Below are 17,876 nucleotides of genomic sequence, written 5' to 3'. Positions count from 1 at the left end.
ATAATAAGCGGAGGTGTTTTCAGCACCTTCCTCAGCCAATTCAGGGGCACAGAGGTTGAATGGCTCTTCAGTAGCTCAGCTGTTTCTTTTCCAAAAGTGGCTCTAAAGCCAGTGGACACACAGCTCTTCTAACTTGCCTAGGCTGTGAGCACTTGAGATGAGAAACAAAACAAGTGTCATTTGGGACACTTCTCTGCTCTGTGCTTCAAACATTTCTTCCAAAGATTTTACTTTGGAGTGTTTATCTACCTCATTTGTCTTTTGTTTCAGTAGCATTGCCAGGCTTTGGTACCATCTTTGTCACTGACTACTTTGTCCCAACGTGTGCAGCCTCTTCTGAGAGTCTTGGTGATTTGTTTTGTAGTAGAAGCCTTCTGCAGTCAGAAGGACCCTTCTGCAGTCTGGGAAACCAGAGCAAACACCTCAATTTAGCCTTTCCAGAGTTTATTCAGAAACAGTCTTGGTGATTTGTTTTGTAAGTAGAAGCCTTCTGCAGTCAGAAAGACCCTTCTGCAGTCTGGGAAACCAGAGCAAACACCTCAATTTAGCCTTTCCAGAGTTTATTCAGAAACACTTGTGGTATTTCATACCTTCCTATAGGCTCTTAAATCTAAACGATTCCCAAGTGCTTTATTTTTGCCATTAGTCACTTCCCTGCTGTTTGACATAGGGGAGTCAGGAGCAAGAAAAGCCTTTTCAGAACATGTCAGGATGAAGCCAGATGTTTGGTTGCACAAAAGGAATTTCAAGAGGCTGAATATTTTTTGGTGATCTGTAAATCATCGGGACAGTGGGTGGGACCTATATACCAAATACAACAAATATCACGGAGGCATTTCTTTGACTGCAGATCACCAGGAACTTCCCTTCCTCACATGTAAAAATGCACTATTTGAATCTGGTGCTGTGATCCTTTGTAAATAAATTAAGGCAAGAAAATACAACGATTGCTAGTTCATTCCTCTCTTGTAAAATAGCTCAACAATAGGAGACTGAAGGTCAGAAAGCACGGAAAGATGTGTTCAGTCCTTTTCCTGTTTTCTAACGTCCTTCCCTCTCACACCGCCATCAATCTTCCATGATATGTCTATGTGGAACTTTTAAGAGCTTGACAGCAGCACAAGATTATTCTTGAAAATAGAAGATTTTCTACTGCTTATCTGGAGGGATTGGTGACAGGTACCAACCATGTTTGTCCAGTGGGTCTGGCATCTCTTCCTTAGGCTACGTGGAGTCTCTGTGGTATCCAGTCGTGTTTGTATTACAGCACTTAGTAACTGACGCAGTCCTGCGTCAATGACTGAATTTATTTGTATTGTCAACTGCTGGGTGATATGAATGAGACATTTTATTAATGGTTGTCATTAGAAATTTATTCATGACACTCTCAGAACTTTACCTGAAGCTGAGACCATTTTTCTACTTTCACGTTGAATAAGAAAGGGCTCTTTTATCCCAATCTACTCAAAAGAGAAGCTTTTATTTTTATTTTTCCTTTTCTTGTTTCCCTTTGGTAAAAATGGGAAAGAACAATTTGGAGATAGCTATCATGTATTTGTCTAGCTCTGCTTGGTAGTAACAGATGGGCTGCAAGAGGCTAGCTGAAAAAAATAAAATTGCATTTCCTAGCAGACAAGGTCTGAAGCCTTTAAAATCATGGATAATTTGCAAGCCCCTAAAATCCTGTTAGTGTTTATGGTGAAAAAATTACCTCCATTATTTCTCAGCTTGAGAAGATGGGGTACCTTCTTCTTGACCTGCTTCCCTGTAGTTACCAGCTCTCCCCAGAGTGACTGGAGGAGATGATAATTTCTGGAGGGGCTGACCAAAGCAAGCCAGATGTGCTTCCTGATTTCACTGTTGTCCCCAGGGTGGTGTTGTGATGCTTTTTGCTGGAGTTTCCATTTCTGGTTGTCTGTGTGTTTGTGTGTGTGCATGACCCACACGTGGTATGTGAACGGTCGCACGTGGTCCTGCCTTACAGAAGAGTTTCTGTGCCAGTAGTGGGCCACTTTGCACATCCCCAAATGCTGAAAAGGCTGTTGCAAAGAACAAATCTCAACCACTTACAGAAAGTATCTTTATGGTGTCTGGTTCAGGTGGTACACCTGGCCTCCTCTGCATGCTGCAGGTCAGATTTCAGCAACCTGGCCCAGCCCAGGTCTCTTAATTCAGTGTGTTGTAACATACATACATATCTCTCCTTTTGCTGTCAGTTGGTGGCAGAGTATTCTGGTGATGAGAACAGTGCTGGCACTTGGGACGTAATTTATAGTATGCAAACACCTATTTTGGGTAATATTAAAACATGAAATAAAACACGTAAAGGCTGATCATCGCTACACTACCTTGCTTTTTTGTTGTGTTTTAATGCCATGTGTTTTGTGTTTGGATGACTATAACAACAAACCTGCATTGGTAGTTCCAGGGGACAGCGCAAAGATTAATTTCTGGGAAATGTTTCTAAGTGTTATTTGCTGTATTGCAACTTCTTTGTATCACACCTGCCATTGAAAAAAATGATGTTACGATGAATGTACATTTTGAACAAGCTGCTAACCATGTAACCTGGGGATTGGAAGCAATCCCCATTTTACATTCACTTGCATGTCTTCTAGTGTTTGAAAAGAAAATTGCTTTATGTTCGAAGGTTTTATTTTTTCATATGCAAAGTGTTTCAATGAGTTACCTCATCTAGTGCACTTGCCTCGTAAAAATCCCCAGGGTTTCCTCCAACAACTCCAACAAGTTTCTCAGTTTAATTATGAGTGCAATTAATTATCTGGCAACATGAAACACAGTAATGGCAAATTTCCTCTGAACAAGTCAGCTAAGGAGGATTTCCATGGGACTCTTGCCCCTTCAGCTTGGTCCTTTCTAGAAAAACCCCCACCAGATCAGGTTCTTATTCAGCACTGCTGACTTCTGGTTATTTTTATGACTTAGGAAGATGTTTAGCTTTCAGAATATTCTTCTTCTTTCTTGCTGCTATTAAGTTGCCTTTACAGTTAGGGATTAGAACAATTTTTGAATTATCATTTCCTTCCACTTGCTCACTATTTCCCGAGTCTCTAATGAGTGATAAAAATGAAGTGGTCCCCATGTCCGCTTAGACAGGGAGCTCTGCGTTGGCTCTCGCTGGAGACTCTGGTGGGTACAGAGCTGGGAAGCTGAGTGGCAGGCATTCCACTTTTACAGAGCTTTTGCTTCCATCCAAGACGCTAGGAAAACTGGCACAAACCTAACACATGAAAGCACAAACAGGGAGGAGCAGAGCACTTACCCAGCACAGGACTGGATTGTCCTATTCACCTTGGTCAAAAGAATGAAGAAAAAGGCTGTGGAGCATTTGATGGTGAGATGCTGGATAGAAGAACATCTCTAACATTTATGGTGCTGATTCTTGGAACATGGAGATCCTGCAAGTAAGCATGGCAGCTCTAAGGCCCCTGCTACTTTTACCTCATCTGATGCTGGTTTGAAGGAAGAGCTGCTTCAGAAACTCAGATTCTAGGGTTTTTTCCACTCACTGTTGTCAATCCTGCCAGATTTCCCAGTCCCGATCAAGCTTAGTCTATGTTGGCAGAGGATAATGTCACTTTCCAGGATATGCTAAGGTCCTGATAGTATCCAAATAAAAGCTGTTACAGGGAAGACTGGACTACAGCTTTTGCTGTCTGTGTGCCATCTGCATCTCTCAGGACTAAGGCCTCTTCCCATTCCCAGTGGAACAATTAACGTTGTGTTGAGAACTTGATTTCTGCTTCTCAGACTTTTCAGCTCCCATGAAGAATCTCAGGGACCAGCATATCCTTCCTTCGCATTACCTTTTGTCACCTATTAGACTTCTGTTGCTGCTAAGCAGGAGAGTCCAAACCACATTTAACCAGCTGCTGCTTGAGTAGGAGGTGAATGTGGGTTTCTGTGGTCATTGCTACTGAGAGGAGACAAAAGCTGTAGGGAACCTGTTGTGCTTCCTGGTTTGCTTGAGAAACTCCATCTGCTGGGACTTGAGTTTGCTTGAAGCAGTGGATGTCAGTGCAGTCCCTTTCAAGCAGGTCTCCAGTATTAAGAGGTCCAGCAGGAGGGATTCCTCAAGCTGCCAGGAGTCCTCACGGACTGCTAGGGACAGAAGGTTTGCAGAAGCTGTGGAAGTTCGTCTCAGGGGGAAGGCAGCAGGGAGATGGGGGGACGCAGCCTGCTGTAGCTTTAAAGGCAGTACTGTGTAGGGATCCGTTTGGAAGGACGTAGTTGGCTAAAGGGATCCAAAGCTTGTTTTCCTCGAGTCTTTTTATTCTTCCTTATCTAATCCCTTTAGAGCCTAAGGTCAACCCCTTTTTGTACTGCAATAACACTGTAATATATGCTTGCACTAATTCTTCTGGTATACCAAGCATGCAAGACCAATTTAAAGCTTTTTTTTCAGAAGAAAAAGACTGTATTATTGTGTATATAGAAATACTGAGAGAGAATTTGAATTCTGTCTCCTGTATAAAAGCATGCATTGATTACCTGTATGTAGATCATGCTGTAAATGCTGCAGAGTACTGTAAAATCCTACACTTGAAACCACAATGAACAGGCAATGTCATCAAAAACAAACAAAACAGAAGCTGTGCAATGGATTTTGTGCCTTTTTTAAATCCATGTATGTTAATCCAGACAATCGGGAAAAAAAAAAAAAAAAAGAAAAAAACAAACAAACAAAAAAAAGCTTGTATACTACCAAAACCTTATTAAAGAATCAAAGGCAGCATCTTGTTGATGGCTGGGTTTTTTATTTGATTTCTTCCTTTGTTTTTCTACTTCCTTTGCTCTGGGAAGGTGTCCCCTGCTCATCCTTGGGTACATGGGAGCACCGGGCAGGGAGTTGAAGGAGATCTGGTAGAACAGTGAGAGGTCCATTATTGTTTGCGAATGTGATCACTAAAAACTTGCAGTTAAGACAGATTTGGGAATAGAAACCAAGTTATGTGACTGTTAGAGGTGTGTTCTATGTACTTTGGGAAGGCCACACTGTGATTTCAATTCAAGGCATGTGAAGGCTTGGATACCTGTGGAAAGGGTGGTGGAAACTTCCCTCATGCAGAAGAATCAGAAGATTTCAGCTCCATGAAGGCAGAGAGCAGTTTGTGCAGGCAGGTGATGGTCGGGGAGGAAGAGCCTGGATTAGGCTGTGGTCGCAGAGGGTTGTACAGTATGAGTCCCCTTTTCTCCTGGGAATTCTGTGGAAGGTTAGGCGGGATTCTTCTGAATCTGCCTTTAGCAAGGTCCAAAGCCCATCTTCTCCATGCTTCAAGGTGTGTTTTGGTTTGCCCCTGACAGGCTGCTGGTATGGGGCAGATACGTACATCTGTCAAGCTCTGCAGAAGGATCCAGTGATGCCATGGTTTAGAGCACAGTCTGAAACAGAACAGTAGATAAAAGTGCATCATTTCCTGAATTTATGTGAAATAAATATTGTGAGGGAGTTTTTCCTGTACCTGGTTGGTTTTTGCTTACAAGAGATGGGAGAGAAAAAAATCCCAAATTCTAAAGTAAAAGGGAAAATTGATTAGGCTCACACGGGAAACTGTTCCCTTCTCCCTTATATCAGCACAGAGCTGCTTAGGAGAGCAGGCTTTTCTGGGGGGCACTGAGCCCACTCTGTACTGTATGTGGCATGAATGGTATAGCAATTTTGACAGAAAATTAACCCACTTGTCCCCAGGTCCAGCAGCTCGTCAGAGATCAGAGGGGCTGGGTGTGGCTGGGCTTAATTGCTGATTATTCCCAATTCAGCAGTGTGAGTGTAGCTGTGTTCAAGAAGAACTTTAACAAGCACAGATTTACAAAGAATGTGGTTCTTGACACTATGGGTCTGATTGTGTTCAATAAGAACTTGATCACAAATTCACAGATCACAGATTCACAAATAACGCAACGTATCAATACTATAGATCTGGCCAAGTGAAGTAAGGACTTCCACGGTTCAGATTCATGCATGGTGCTTTTTCTTTGCCCCAATACACCCCTTCTTTTATACAATAATTTTCCCAAAGGTGTGGAACAATCACATGGCGTAGGTGGGATTTTGGTGACTGTTGTCATATATGTAAGGCATGTTCTCTTTTCTCTTCATTTGCGTTCTGAGGGGTGTGAATGTTAATAAGCAAATAAGGCTTAATGAGGGTCTTGGTTACTTTCAGTCAGAATTTAAAGTTGATACAAAAGCTAAAATAATCACTTTGGTCCTCCTCCACCTACTGAGGCAGCAATCAGGGCTGTCTGCCCTTCTCCAGAGAATCTGGATCCTAATCTTCTTAATGGACCAGAGTTAACACAGCTTCTTGTGGAGGGGGAAGGGGGAGTGAGGCTTACGGCTGGTACTGAAACAATATCGGGCTGTGAGGCCTCCACTTCACCGCAGACAACATCCAGTGGTTTGACCTTGCTCCACCCATGTGCAAGGTCAGTGAGGAGCCCAGCTCACATTTTTTTGAATGAGCGTCATCAGTTTGTCACCGACTTAAACCAACACTTAGCACTCATCACGTTATTCACCCCATGGCCACAGGCACACAAACAACAGCCATAACATTGTCTCACACTAAGGGACATCATGGACTGTGTATTTCTTTTTCTTGACCACAGGGGACATCATAAGGTTCATTTAACTTCATATAATTGATTTTTGGGGTATCTCTCTAGCGTGATTCCTTTTCCTCCTCTTCCACGTCTTTCATTTCCATCTATACAGATCTTATGCATACCTGACAGATCATTACCTCGGTTATCATTGATAATAATTCACGAAATGTAATAATTACAACAAAAACTAATAACAAAGACAGTGATAAGCTCTGTAACCAGCCAGTAAGTGAAAATACTAACCCATGCAGCAGCTTGTTAAATGTCCATTTTCCATACTACTTCCAAGATCTCTGCTTGCTCTTGCTGTATACTTTATATGATCTAGTTGTTCATATAGGTCTTTAGTTACATTTGGTATGTGAATGGAGCAGGTATCATTTGACAGACTCACACATCCACACACTCCATTTTTCAGGCCATAATAAAAGTCTAATTTTAGTCTGTTTTGCAAAGTCATTTTTGATGTTGCCTCCAATTGTTCCTTTAGTTCCTCCAGTCCCACTCGAATTGCATTAGTCAATGCTTTAATTTGTCTGGTAAGGTTATATAACATCAGTCAATCTTGGAATGCTGTCAGCTGGGGTGTGAAAATAGATTCCAGGGCCCACCCCACCACAAGTCCAGTTGTCACAAACATCTTGTTGGTAAAGACAAGCTGGTGGAGAAGCCTCCTTCTCCCAACCACATGGCCGAGGGAGAGGACAAAGAAAAGAAAAAACCCAACACAACTGAGCCTTTGTGTTTACAGAACTCCCTCTTCCCCTAAAAATCGACCAACGGGGAACAGGGACAAAACAAAAAAAACCTGGAAGGACTATTTCATATAGTTCAGAACCAAGAGTCAGTGCTGCCAGGTTGTCAGCTCCACACCACCCGACAGGGGCTCCTGGCAGTGGCAGTTCCAGCAGCAGTGGCGGCTGGAAGTGGGGCAGCAGCTGGAACTCGTGGAGACAGAAGGGGTCTGACTTTCCAGGACATCCTGGGCAGCAGCAGTGAAAAGGTCCAAGGAAAACGTCCTCCCCAGCTCCAGAAACAGCTATTGCTTCCAGCAAGAGCAGCCAAAATGGTGTTAGGAAATTCTCTAAAACCCAGAGAGAAAACAAAAGAGGGCTTCTGCCTTGTGCTGGCTTTGAGAACCTGCCCCAGACAACTTTCTTGGCAGCCCGGAGAGAAACAAGAAAGTGAGCACAGTGTGCCTGTCCCTGTCTTTTAAAGGGACAGTGATAATCTTGAGCAGATTGGCATAGGAAAGATATGGAATACAAGACACATTTTTTGGGTTATCCAGGACACACGTGTTGTCGTTGGTCTTGTGACTCCCTTTTGGTTTGTCCACACACACCACTGTTGTAAGAGGCTGCTTCCTCCAAAGGGGACAAAGTGTCAATAGTCCCAGTGCATGTTGGCATCACTGTCCCTCAGCAGACCATATTCCATCACTGCTGACCCACTTGGTATGCCTCAGAAGAGTATGCTTAGCTCTGAACAAATCATGTCAGACCTGGTATCATTGTTAGTCAAAAAAGACCAGACACCACATTGTGCCACTCCCCGTACCCTTGGAATATGCATTCCTCATGGTATATTAGTACGTGTGTCCTGGGGATGATGATAAATCATATCAATCACTTCTCTAGGACCACAAATATTAATGGTGGCTTAGTGGTGTTGCAGTTACGTGTGGGTGTATTGTTCTTAGGTGACTTCACAATGTATTTTCCTTCCTCAGTTCCCCAAGTCAGATTTGTGTGGGTTTTTCACATTATCTCCCAAGTTTTGATCAAATCCATGGTTAATATTTCCCAAGTTACTGGTGAGTTGGAAGACTGAGGGAGGTGAACACTCAGGGCTTTGACTAATAGTGTGTATCCATACAAAAGTTTGGATTAACTGCAGCATAAGATTTGAAGCAAGACCTGAACTTCCATCTAGTAACATAACCCCTTGGAGCATTCGACAGGACCATTAGCTTGGGAATATCATGGAATGTGGAATATCCGTCAGATTTCTTCCTCTTTGGACCAGTCTTGAACCGTCATGGCTGTGAAATGTGAGCCATTGCAATTCTGAATTTCCCGTGGGAGGGGGCGTGTGCTGAAGCATTCTTTCATAGTTCCCCTGATAGCTCCCAGACAGACAGACCACTGTAAGTTTCTAAGCAGTGCCTGCAGGTGACACTGTACCCTTATGACTACATCTGGGAGGTGGGAAGGTCGTCCTGATCCCACTCTATCCTCTCTTTGTCTGTTCTGCCTGTTTCACAGGGAGACCAACCTTTTTCAAGATTGGTGCACCTCATTTTGGTATCACTGAAAGAGTGGGAGCTAAACTCCAGTGGTGTCTTCACCTGTTCTGGCCCCTTTTGCCATAGATTACAATGAGACCCGTGCCCACTGAATCCCCATTCTATGTGAGTAAGGTCAGTTGGGTGTGACAGCTGTTGGAACAATCTCAGTTCCAGTACATTCATGTGCAGTTACGTCGTTCCCATGATTTTCCTTTCCTCAGTAGTCCATAAAGAGGTCAAGCAGTAATGATAAGGAAACATGGTCGAGGAGGGGAATTATGAAAAGCTTGTTCTTCACATCTAGGGTAGCCATTCAAGTATGAGCAACCTCTGTGGCAATGTTACAATCTTGACAATGTTTGGAACTGCATCAGTTAAAGTTGCAGCATTGGCAAAAAACTGTTGACAATCCATGATGAAATACCACTGTTGGTTTGTTTACTGGCCACACTGGTGAATTATAAGGCAAGTGATGCCTCTTTTTTCCAAATCTTTCATCACCAGTCCTCATGAGTGCTGCTGTTGGTAGGGGGCACTCCTTGACATTAATGGACTTGGAAGAGGGCAGTGGTATTGATGTTTCTAATGGGTTGATAAGTTTTGCAGACCGTGAACTGTCCCACATTCTTTCAGATTTTATTTCTATCTCTGGTAACCCCATTGCCTTCTGTCGTGAAACTCCGCAGAGTTCCATCTGGGAGTTTCCAGGTTTGACCATAGAGTAGGTAAAGTCCTAAAGTGTTTGTTTGGACAGCACCCACAAGCTGTTTGACCTTAGTTAATGATCTAAGACAGGTTTTATTAAGAGACAGAGTGTTAAAGAGGTGAAACGTGCAGACTTTGTGGGGAACACATGCTCAGACACATGTAATGCCATAGGCATTCCTGGACAAGTGACCAACAAGTAGAGAGAGAGTCAGGAGTGGAGATCTGAGGTCTAACAGGCAGGAAAATGTGGCTGCCTTAGCTCATGGCATAGTTCCTGCTCACAGCAGAGTGAACCTGACAGAGGGCTGCCAAGATGACCAGGAACTAGAAACACCTGACATGAGAGGTTTGGACAGCTGGGTTTGTTCTGCCTTTGAAAGAGGATTGGTGTAGCACCTTATTTATTCCTCGAACTGCCTGATGGAGGGAGAGGCCATACTCTTCTCAGAGGTGCACAGTGAAAGGATGAGATGTTATGGATAAAAGTTGCATGAAAGGAAAGTTAGCTATAGGAATTAGATCCTAAAGCCCCCACTTTTTTCACCATGCTTCAAACTCTATGAGAGGGCCCCAAAGAGGTTGTGGGATTTCCATCCTTGGAGATACTTAAAACTCAGCTGGACATGGCCCAGCACAGCCAGCTCTAAGTTGGTCCTGCTTTGAGGAGTGGTTGGAGCAGAGACCTCCAGAGATTCCTTATACCTTTTCTATTCTACAGTTTTAAGATACAGGCTAAGCCTCTCCACTTCTGATCTTCTGACATCTTCCCTCAGTTCCTCCCTATTAGTACAGCAGAGCAGAAAAGTTCTTCTCTGGCCTTTGGGGAATAGTCCTAGAGCAGCTGAGTGTGATGTAGTACAAAAGACACATAATGACTGTCAAGACAGGACCCAAGTTTCTCTAGTGAGGGGTTCAAACCGGGAACACCTTGTTCAGCAGAATTTCTTGTAGTTGGATATTTGGACTTTCTCCATGGTGCATTTACAGTGGCAAAGCAGTGACTGTCTTGGGCTGCCTTAAGGAATGTGTTCTGGCAGTTTTGGGGTACTGCATGCAGCAGGTTAAGAAGTCCAAGTCTCCCAAAGGTAGGTAGAAGTAAAGCAGTCACTGTTGCGCTTAGGGTGCAGTATCCATACAGGGAAGTAGAAAATACGTGGAGAAATTGAAATGACAGGCAGAAAGGCAGTCCATTTACTAAATACTGCAAGGAATTTGTAGGAGTGGAAGTATGTGGGGGTTAGAAAGTTATCTACAGCGTGACTCACTGGTAGCAAAGGGGTACCAGAGCCCAAGAAATAAAGAAATAAAGAACTACTATTTTCCTTACAGCAACATCCTGTGGTCCAGCTCCGTGTCATACATTATTGCTTAGTGCAACCTCATCTCAGAAAACCTTTCAATGTCTTGCAAGGGAAAAGCTATTGAGGAAAGAGGGTTTACTGGAGACAGGGCTGCTGGTGAGGCAGACTGCAGGGCACAGAAACCTATCTCTGGCCTGTATAGGATGCACTCTGCAGGACAGGATTCAGCTTGCCTTGACCACAAAGCAGAAGAGATGACACAAGCCAAGGGCTGGGAAGAGATATGAAGGTCTACACAGGTGCATATTTCACTACGCAAAGAAAAACAGCAATTGTCCATCTGCATCATCAAACACAGCATGTAGAAAATGAGGTGAGGTAGAGTGGCAGAGGAACTGTTGTTGGTGTTGTGGAACTCTTTCCAGTGGGAGACTCAGCACAAGGCAAGATCTTGGTCAGGTCCCAGTCCCACTGGGGAAGTGCATCTGTTTGTTTAGGACACTGTGGAGGTATTTCTTGGGAAAACCAAACTCAGCCAACATGCCTAATCCAGTCCTACGCTGTTGAATGGACTTATTTCCAAGAAATGCCTGAGGGAGGAAGCCAAGTGGGTAATTTCCTTTGCAAAGGGTGGTAAGCACCTCTTACCAATCCATGTTCCACGCCTGCCATCCTGATACAAAAGGTAGAGTGGATCAGTGGAAACCCAAACCAGGCTAATACAGGGCCATATTCAGGGCCAGGCTTCTCTTTAATGAAAGAAGAGAAGCAGCTTCAGATTCCAGAGCTATTGCCAAAACCAGCCTGTGTTTTAATTTATAAGACATAAAAAGAAATATTAACTGGATAACAACTCACCACCACGCAGAACAGCTTGCTGCTGCCCACCAACCTATTTGAAATATCTCTGTTGTACAGGAGCATAAAAATATTACATTTTTCAGGCTCAGCACATGCAGATTTTCACCGCAATTTTTAATTTTGCCATTGAAAAGCCACTGAGGGCTTTTTCTCCCCAGTAGAGACAAACAGATGCATTCCCATGGCCAGGTGAATGTGGTAGCTGTTGGCAGCTCTGGAGCTCACGTGGTTAAGTGCGTGCACATTTAGTTGTGTAGCCTAAATATCCTCTGGCACTGTCAAATGCCTCTGGAAAATGCAGATGTTTGGAGCCCTGCTGTTCATGATTAGGACTTTCCAAGGGTAACGTGATGCATTATTGACTGGTTGAGTTTACGGAGAGGTTACAGTTTGCAAGCCCTAATAGAAGTGTGCTATAAATGATTTGGTTTTAAATCCATTCTGCAGAGTGCCACTGATGTGATTTTCATTTGCAACTGATTGTTAATTAGGCCATGCTTGACAGGCATTTCCTATTTATTTTGGCCTTGTTTGGTCAAGTGTGTGCATGTGAGCTGCTGGTTTTCTGTAGGATCATTTGCAATCATTTCACAGCCTGCTACTGCCACAGGCTGCTGCTGGAGAAACAGTGCCCCCACCACCTGTCCTGTCTGCCCTTCACTTCTCCTGGTTGGATACCCCAGGGTCTGGTTATGACACTTTATGTCCCATCTTTCGTGACTTGCTGATGATTTTAGTGGAAGCAGAAGCCTGTAGGAGACAGAATGAGGAGTTGCTAAAGGGATGTGGGGGCAGAAGGGGGGATGAATGGTGCACCAGAAGAACACAGAAGCGCTCCAAGTGTTACTGCTCCAGGGACAGTGGTGGGTGGTAATGGAAAGTGATCAGAAATTTTATCTAGCCCAGAGGTGCCCCTTGAGTTCACTGGGCATGAAAGAGAGTTGCTAAGTGGTTCAGTAAGGAAGGAGTAACTATGTAAATATATAAATACTGAAATAAATACATATGATGAAGATTGGGAAATGTGAAAAAATCCTGAGGAATTACTTGAAAATGGTTCTTTTAGGTCTGGGTTAAAGACGGCTAACAAAGGAACTTCTTTGGCACATTTTTTTTCCTTCATTCATAAGTATCTGTGAATCTCTCCTTCCTAAGGTTTGTATGAATCAGATGATGGAGTGATGACTGCTCAGGCATATATTTTGGAAGTGTGATGGACTAGATGCTTTCCATGGATTCTTCCTGCTGCTGTTGATCCTGATGTCTTCTGTGCCAATGCTATGTCTGAATGCTAACTCACCCTCTTCTTATGTCACATTTGTCTTCCTGCAGGCATACATGCTGAAGTCATTTGAAATGAATGGCCTGCCCAAGGCAGTCCCTTTAAGTTTGCCTTACCAAGACTTCAGAAAAGATATGTGCAACTACTGGGAAAAGCCTAAGTTATCCCAGCGGATAAAGAAAGTTGATTTCTCAAACATTGTCTTGACTGCTCCTTGCAAACCTCTGGAACCTTATCTGGAAATGAATGGAAAAGAGGAGGAGGAGGAAGAAGATGAGGAAGACTACGAGGAGGAGGAAGATGAGCAAGATGAGGGGGAGGAGGAGGAGGAAGGCAATGAGATTGACATGCACAGTGATTCCAGCAGCGACCTGAGTCAGAAGAGCACGGAGCGCAGCCAGGAGTGTGCACCATCCACGCTCCTGGCTGATGACCAGAAGGGGTCCAAGGGTCGAGCATCCACTGCTGACGGGGACCTGGAGCTGGAGGAAGGCTCAAAAACATTAGTGCTGTTTTCACCAGGTGATCTGAAAAAGTCTCCAGTGGCCGCAGACTTACCTCCAGAAGTTGATCTGGGCACTCTCGCTGCACTGACACCTCAGAGCGAGCGGCCACAGCCCATGGGGAGCCAGTTGGATGTGTCTGAGCCAGGGACCCTGTCCTCAGTCCTTAAATCTGAACCAAAGCCTCCCATGGCAGTGGCTACAGCTTCCTCCCCGTTTACCAAAGTTGAGCGCACATTTGTTCACATTGCTGAGAAGACCCACCTAAACGTGATGTCTTCCAGCGGGCAGCTGATGCGGCACGAGGAGTACTGCCCCCTGGGGCAGTTCGAGGAGGTCATCATCGAGGAGGAGCTGGAGGACAACCTGGTGCTGGTGGAGAATGGAAGCATCCATTCCGGGCTGGAAGGGGCAGAGACGGAGAGCTGCGCGCTTTCGGCCAATCACGTCGAGACCACCTCAGAGACTGTGGGGGAGCAGCCGGCCCTTCCCAACGGCGTGCCAAAGCTTCCTGAGGACAAGCCGGAGCTCTCTGGCAAGGCGGCGCTCTCACTGGATTTGGAAGAACCTGAGAAGGTGGCTACAAGGGAGCCCGGTCTCGAGAAGGCGGCATCAGCGACAGAACACCTGAAGCGAGCAGAGACCCTCCTTGAGACGCCGCAGCAGGGCCCCAGGAGGCCGCTGGGCTCCAGGTATAGAAGTCGGATACCCATTTTGTTCTCTGAGGAGGACACTGGCTCAGACCTTTCAACTTCACTCTCAGCCAAAGAAAGGCTTTATAAGAGGGCAAAGCAACCCGACCTGGCTCGCCTGGTGATGGAGAAGAGACAGAGCCGCCTCCTCCGGCTGGCCTCAGGTGCCTCCTCCTCAGCCTCCTCCAGCGACGAGCGGCGGCGAGCCTCCGAAACCCTATCAGCCACCGGTTCTGAGGAGGACACCCACGACTCTGATGACTCCATCCCACGGAAGGGAGAGAAAAAGGTTGCACTGCTGGGGAGAGAAGAGAGAGCCATAAGCACAAGGAGCAGAATCCCTCGTCCCATCGTGCCGGTGAAAACGCCACTGGAGGTGGCGAGGTCGGAGAGCTCCGTGGCCGCTGCAATGGCGGGGCTGTGTGGCTCCCCGCAGGATGCAGCTGCTGCCTGCAGGTAAGACCAAAATGATGAGAAATGCAAAGAGCTGGATTTGTTGAGGAGACACAGCCAGGCCTTTGCTCACCTCCCATGACTTCATCCTGTACTCAGCTTGAATGCATAGTCCATCCTTGTTTCCTACAGTCATTTCAGCTCGCAGGTGTGTGAAATACTCACCTGTCTTCTTTTTTTGAAGCCTCTCTTCGCTTGCCCTGGCTTTGAGACCTTTCCTTTTACAGGCCCTTTCACTTGGTCTGATAGTAGCAGATGCCCCCAGTGTTGAGCTCCCAGTTTTGCAGCACAGCCAGGACTCGGCAGGGGGACCTGGCCTGACTGTTGCAATTAGAGCTGCAAGGGCAGCACGACTGCCAGCTGGGATTGCCTCAGTTGGTTTATCTCCCATCACAGTTACCATCAGAGGCCAACTGGTGCAATCCAACTCATGCCCACATTCCCAAATTGTGTCTCCTGCCTTGGAAGAGGTTGCTGCATCCATTCTGCATGTTAAGAAGAGTCCCAGATACCATGCCTGCATATTGACTCAGAGGGTGTTGGAGAACCAGGGCAAACACTTACCAGTTAACTTCATTGAATTACAGGATGGTGTTAAAACCAGTGCCCCATCTGGTTCACAGCATAGGTTCTGCTATTGCCTGGCAGCACTCATGCCAATCCTGCCAGGAGTCCAAAAGCCCCTTGCAAAACTCCCCTTCATCCTCCCTCTTTTCTTCCCCTACAGGCTTCAGACACAGAGACCAGCTGGAAGTGTCCCATACGAGGGCCGAACAACACAGGTACAAAGTCGGCTTCCTTCATCACCAAGTTCCACTTCTCTTCCTCCGCGGAGCAGCTCGCAGAGGTCCAGCGGTGCATCCCCTCGGAGCCCTGTCCTTCCTTCCAGGAACCCCAGTACTTCCCCCAGAAGCCAGCTGCTGCCTCGGAGGGAAAGTCCTTCTCCCTGCCGACAGCATAAACCAGGGACTGCTCCTCAGAGAGTTCCTCTTTCCCCCCGACCTCAGCCCTCAGCTCAGGCCCCGGGGCCTACAGGAGATTCCCTGCCATCTCCTGGCGTGGCCAAAAAACGACAAAGAGGAAAAACCCAGACTCAAAGTCCAGCAACCAAAGGAAAGCAGGTGTCCCTGGAAAGTAAGGCAGCTGCCAGATAATGACCTTCTTCTGCGAGCCCAACAGACTGGGTAACTTCTGCATATAGTATACACTTGAGATGCTGCAGCACAGCCTTCCATGCTGGACCCACGAGTGTATAGCAGTAGCTGTACTTGAATGCTTCACTCACTCTCACCCCACACCGCAATCAGCTCCCACGGGCCTGGCAGCCTCTGAGCCACGGAGCCTTTTCAAGGGAGACACCCAGCCCGCAGCTCACGCTTGCTAACGCACAGCACCAAACCGTGACCCAGGCAGCCTGCCCAGTGCCTGACCTGCCTCCCTCCCCAGGGATTCCCCTCTCTGTTAGCAATACCAGTCCTCAACACCGACTCCAGCTGTGGAAAGAGGAGCAGAGGTGATGAGAGCAAGGCTTGCTAAAGAGGGAGGCTCCTGTCCTTCAGGCAGCTGCCTCCGTTCTCCTTGCTGGGAAAACACCAGCCTTGGTCGCCACCATCTCCGAGTGTTGACTCACCTCCCACCACCTGTGTTAGCAAGGGATTGCCACTAGCTTGTTCAAGAAGGATGGATGCATCCTTGTGTGCTGAGATAAGAGAAGGAACAAGGAGAAGAGGGCTCTTCTTTCCAGAGATGTCTCTATGGGTGGGAATTAGGAGTCAGGCAGGTCTTGCTGGATGCTCCTACCTGCTCTGGTATGTCCCACAGAGGGGGCTGTCTAGCATTGCTGTTCAGACACTGCTGCTGTTTCAGCAGGTGCCTGCGTGGTGGGTACTTACATGGAAGTAGGGATGTGTTGGCAGCTTGCTGGGAAATCAAGAGCTCTTGCTACTTAATGTAGAAGGGAGCACAGTGCAGCCACTTCTGTCACAAATACCAAACTGATCTGTGGACACCACATCTCCCAGCAAGGGTGGGTCCTCTCAGCCTGAGTGTGATTGGTGCCACAGACCTACAGTCCACCAAACACAGCTCCATTGTGAAGATGTGAATAGTCACTGGATGCCTTTAGCCTGGGTGCCCCTTGCACCTGAATTCCTTGTGTTTTATTGTCACGCTCTTGGTGTTTGTGAATTTTGACACTGTGGTTTAATGTTCCCCTACATGGCAGGGTGGGAAATTATTATCCTGTAGTATACCCAAAACCTGCTGCTTTGCAGTGAGAGGTTTGCTGCCATGCCATGGGTACCTTGTGCATTTCTCTCTGAGGGGACAGTGGGCTGAGTGGCAGAGGTGGGGTTTGTCTTTTCCTTGGTGCTCGCCTCTGCCACACGTTGAGGACAGACAATGTGAACATAAAAGCAAGGGCTGTGCTCTTCAAGTAATATTATCTGAGCAGAAGCTTAGCACTCAGCTAGAGCTAAATCAACCAGCTGTTTAGCCCCCAGACTAATTAGGAAGGCTTAAAAGTGAAAGCAAGGACTGATACCTGTCTGATCTTGATGAGATCTTGAAGTAGGCAAAATTTTCCCCACACCTCACAGGAGAAAACAGTCCAGACCCAAATACTTTGCGCTTCAAACCATTGTCATGCCTGAAAGAGGCTTTGCATGAGGCGGAACAAAAACTCAGCTGCTCTGTACACTCATTCCTGCAGTTGCAACTACCTGCAAATATTTACTGTTTGCAGGCAACAAAGCTTGACAGCAGAATCTGAACAGTAATAACCTTGATTTGTTTGAACATGAATGCAAACAGTCACACTGATGGCCATCGAGTTCAAGGAATCCTGAAGTTGTTCATATCTACAGGAGTCCTGGAAAGGAGTATGAGAGCTGTGACAGGGTGGCTGGGAGAAGAGGGTACTCCTTGCACACCTGAACAGGGAAGTGTGTAGAAACAGGAGGAAGGAATTACCTCTTTATATGACAGTCTCAGTGTTGCCAGCACTAAGAATTTATTTCACCTAGCTCAAAGTGTTTTCCATTGATGTGGTTCACCCTGGTCGAGTAAGCAGCACAGCCTAGCCTGAAAACATGCCCTCATCTTTGCAGAGCAGCACTGGGAACTCAGAGGGAACTCAGCTATGGTCTGATGGACTGA

General features: G+C 46.1%; 1 protein-coding gene across 1 annotated transcript in view; it reads left to right on the top strand.

The window, feature by feature from the left end:
- TTBK1 (tau tubulin kinase 1) overlaps positions 1 to 16,165 on the top strand; it is a gene marked incomplete at its 5' end in the record, with an annotated part of 85,938 nt that extends 69,773 nt beyond the window's left edge. The window contains 2 exons of the mRNA XM_082302400.1: positions 13,123 to 14,723; positions 15,448 to 16,165. Of these exons, the coding sequence (XP_082158526.1) occupies positions 13,123 to 14,723; positions 15,448 to 15,874 (2,028 nt within the window). The 3' untranslated portion in view covers positions 15,875 to 16,165. The remainder of the gene's footprint in view (positions 1 to 13,122; positions 14,724 to 15,447) is intronic.
- Between the last annotated feature and the right edge of the window lie 1,711 nt (positions 16,166 to 17,876).

The sequence above is a fragment of the Coloeus monedula genome (assembly GCF_965178545.1).
Source record: "Coloeus monedula genome assembly, chromosome: 2".
NCBI lineage: Eukaryota > Metazoa > Chordata > Aves > Passeriformes > Corvidae > Coloeus > Coloeus monedula.
Note: the sequence above shows the minus strand (reverse complement) of the source record. Positions and strands in the feature narration are given on the sequence as shown.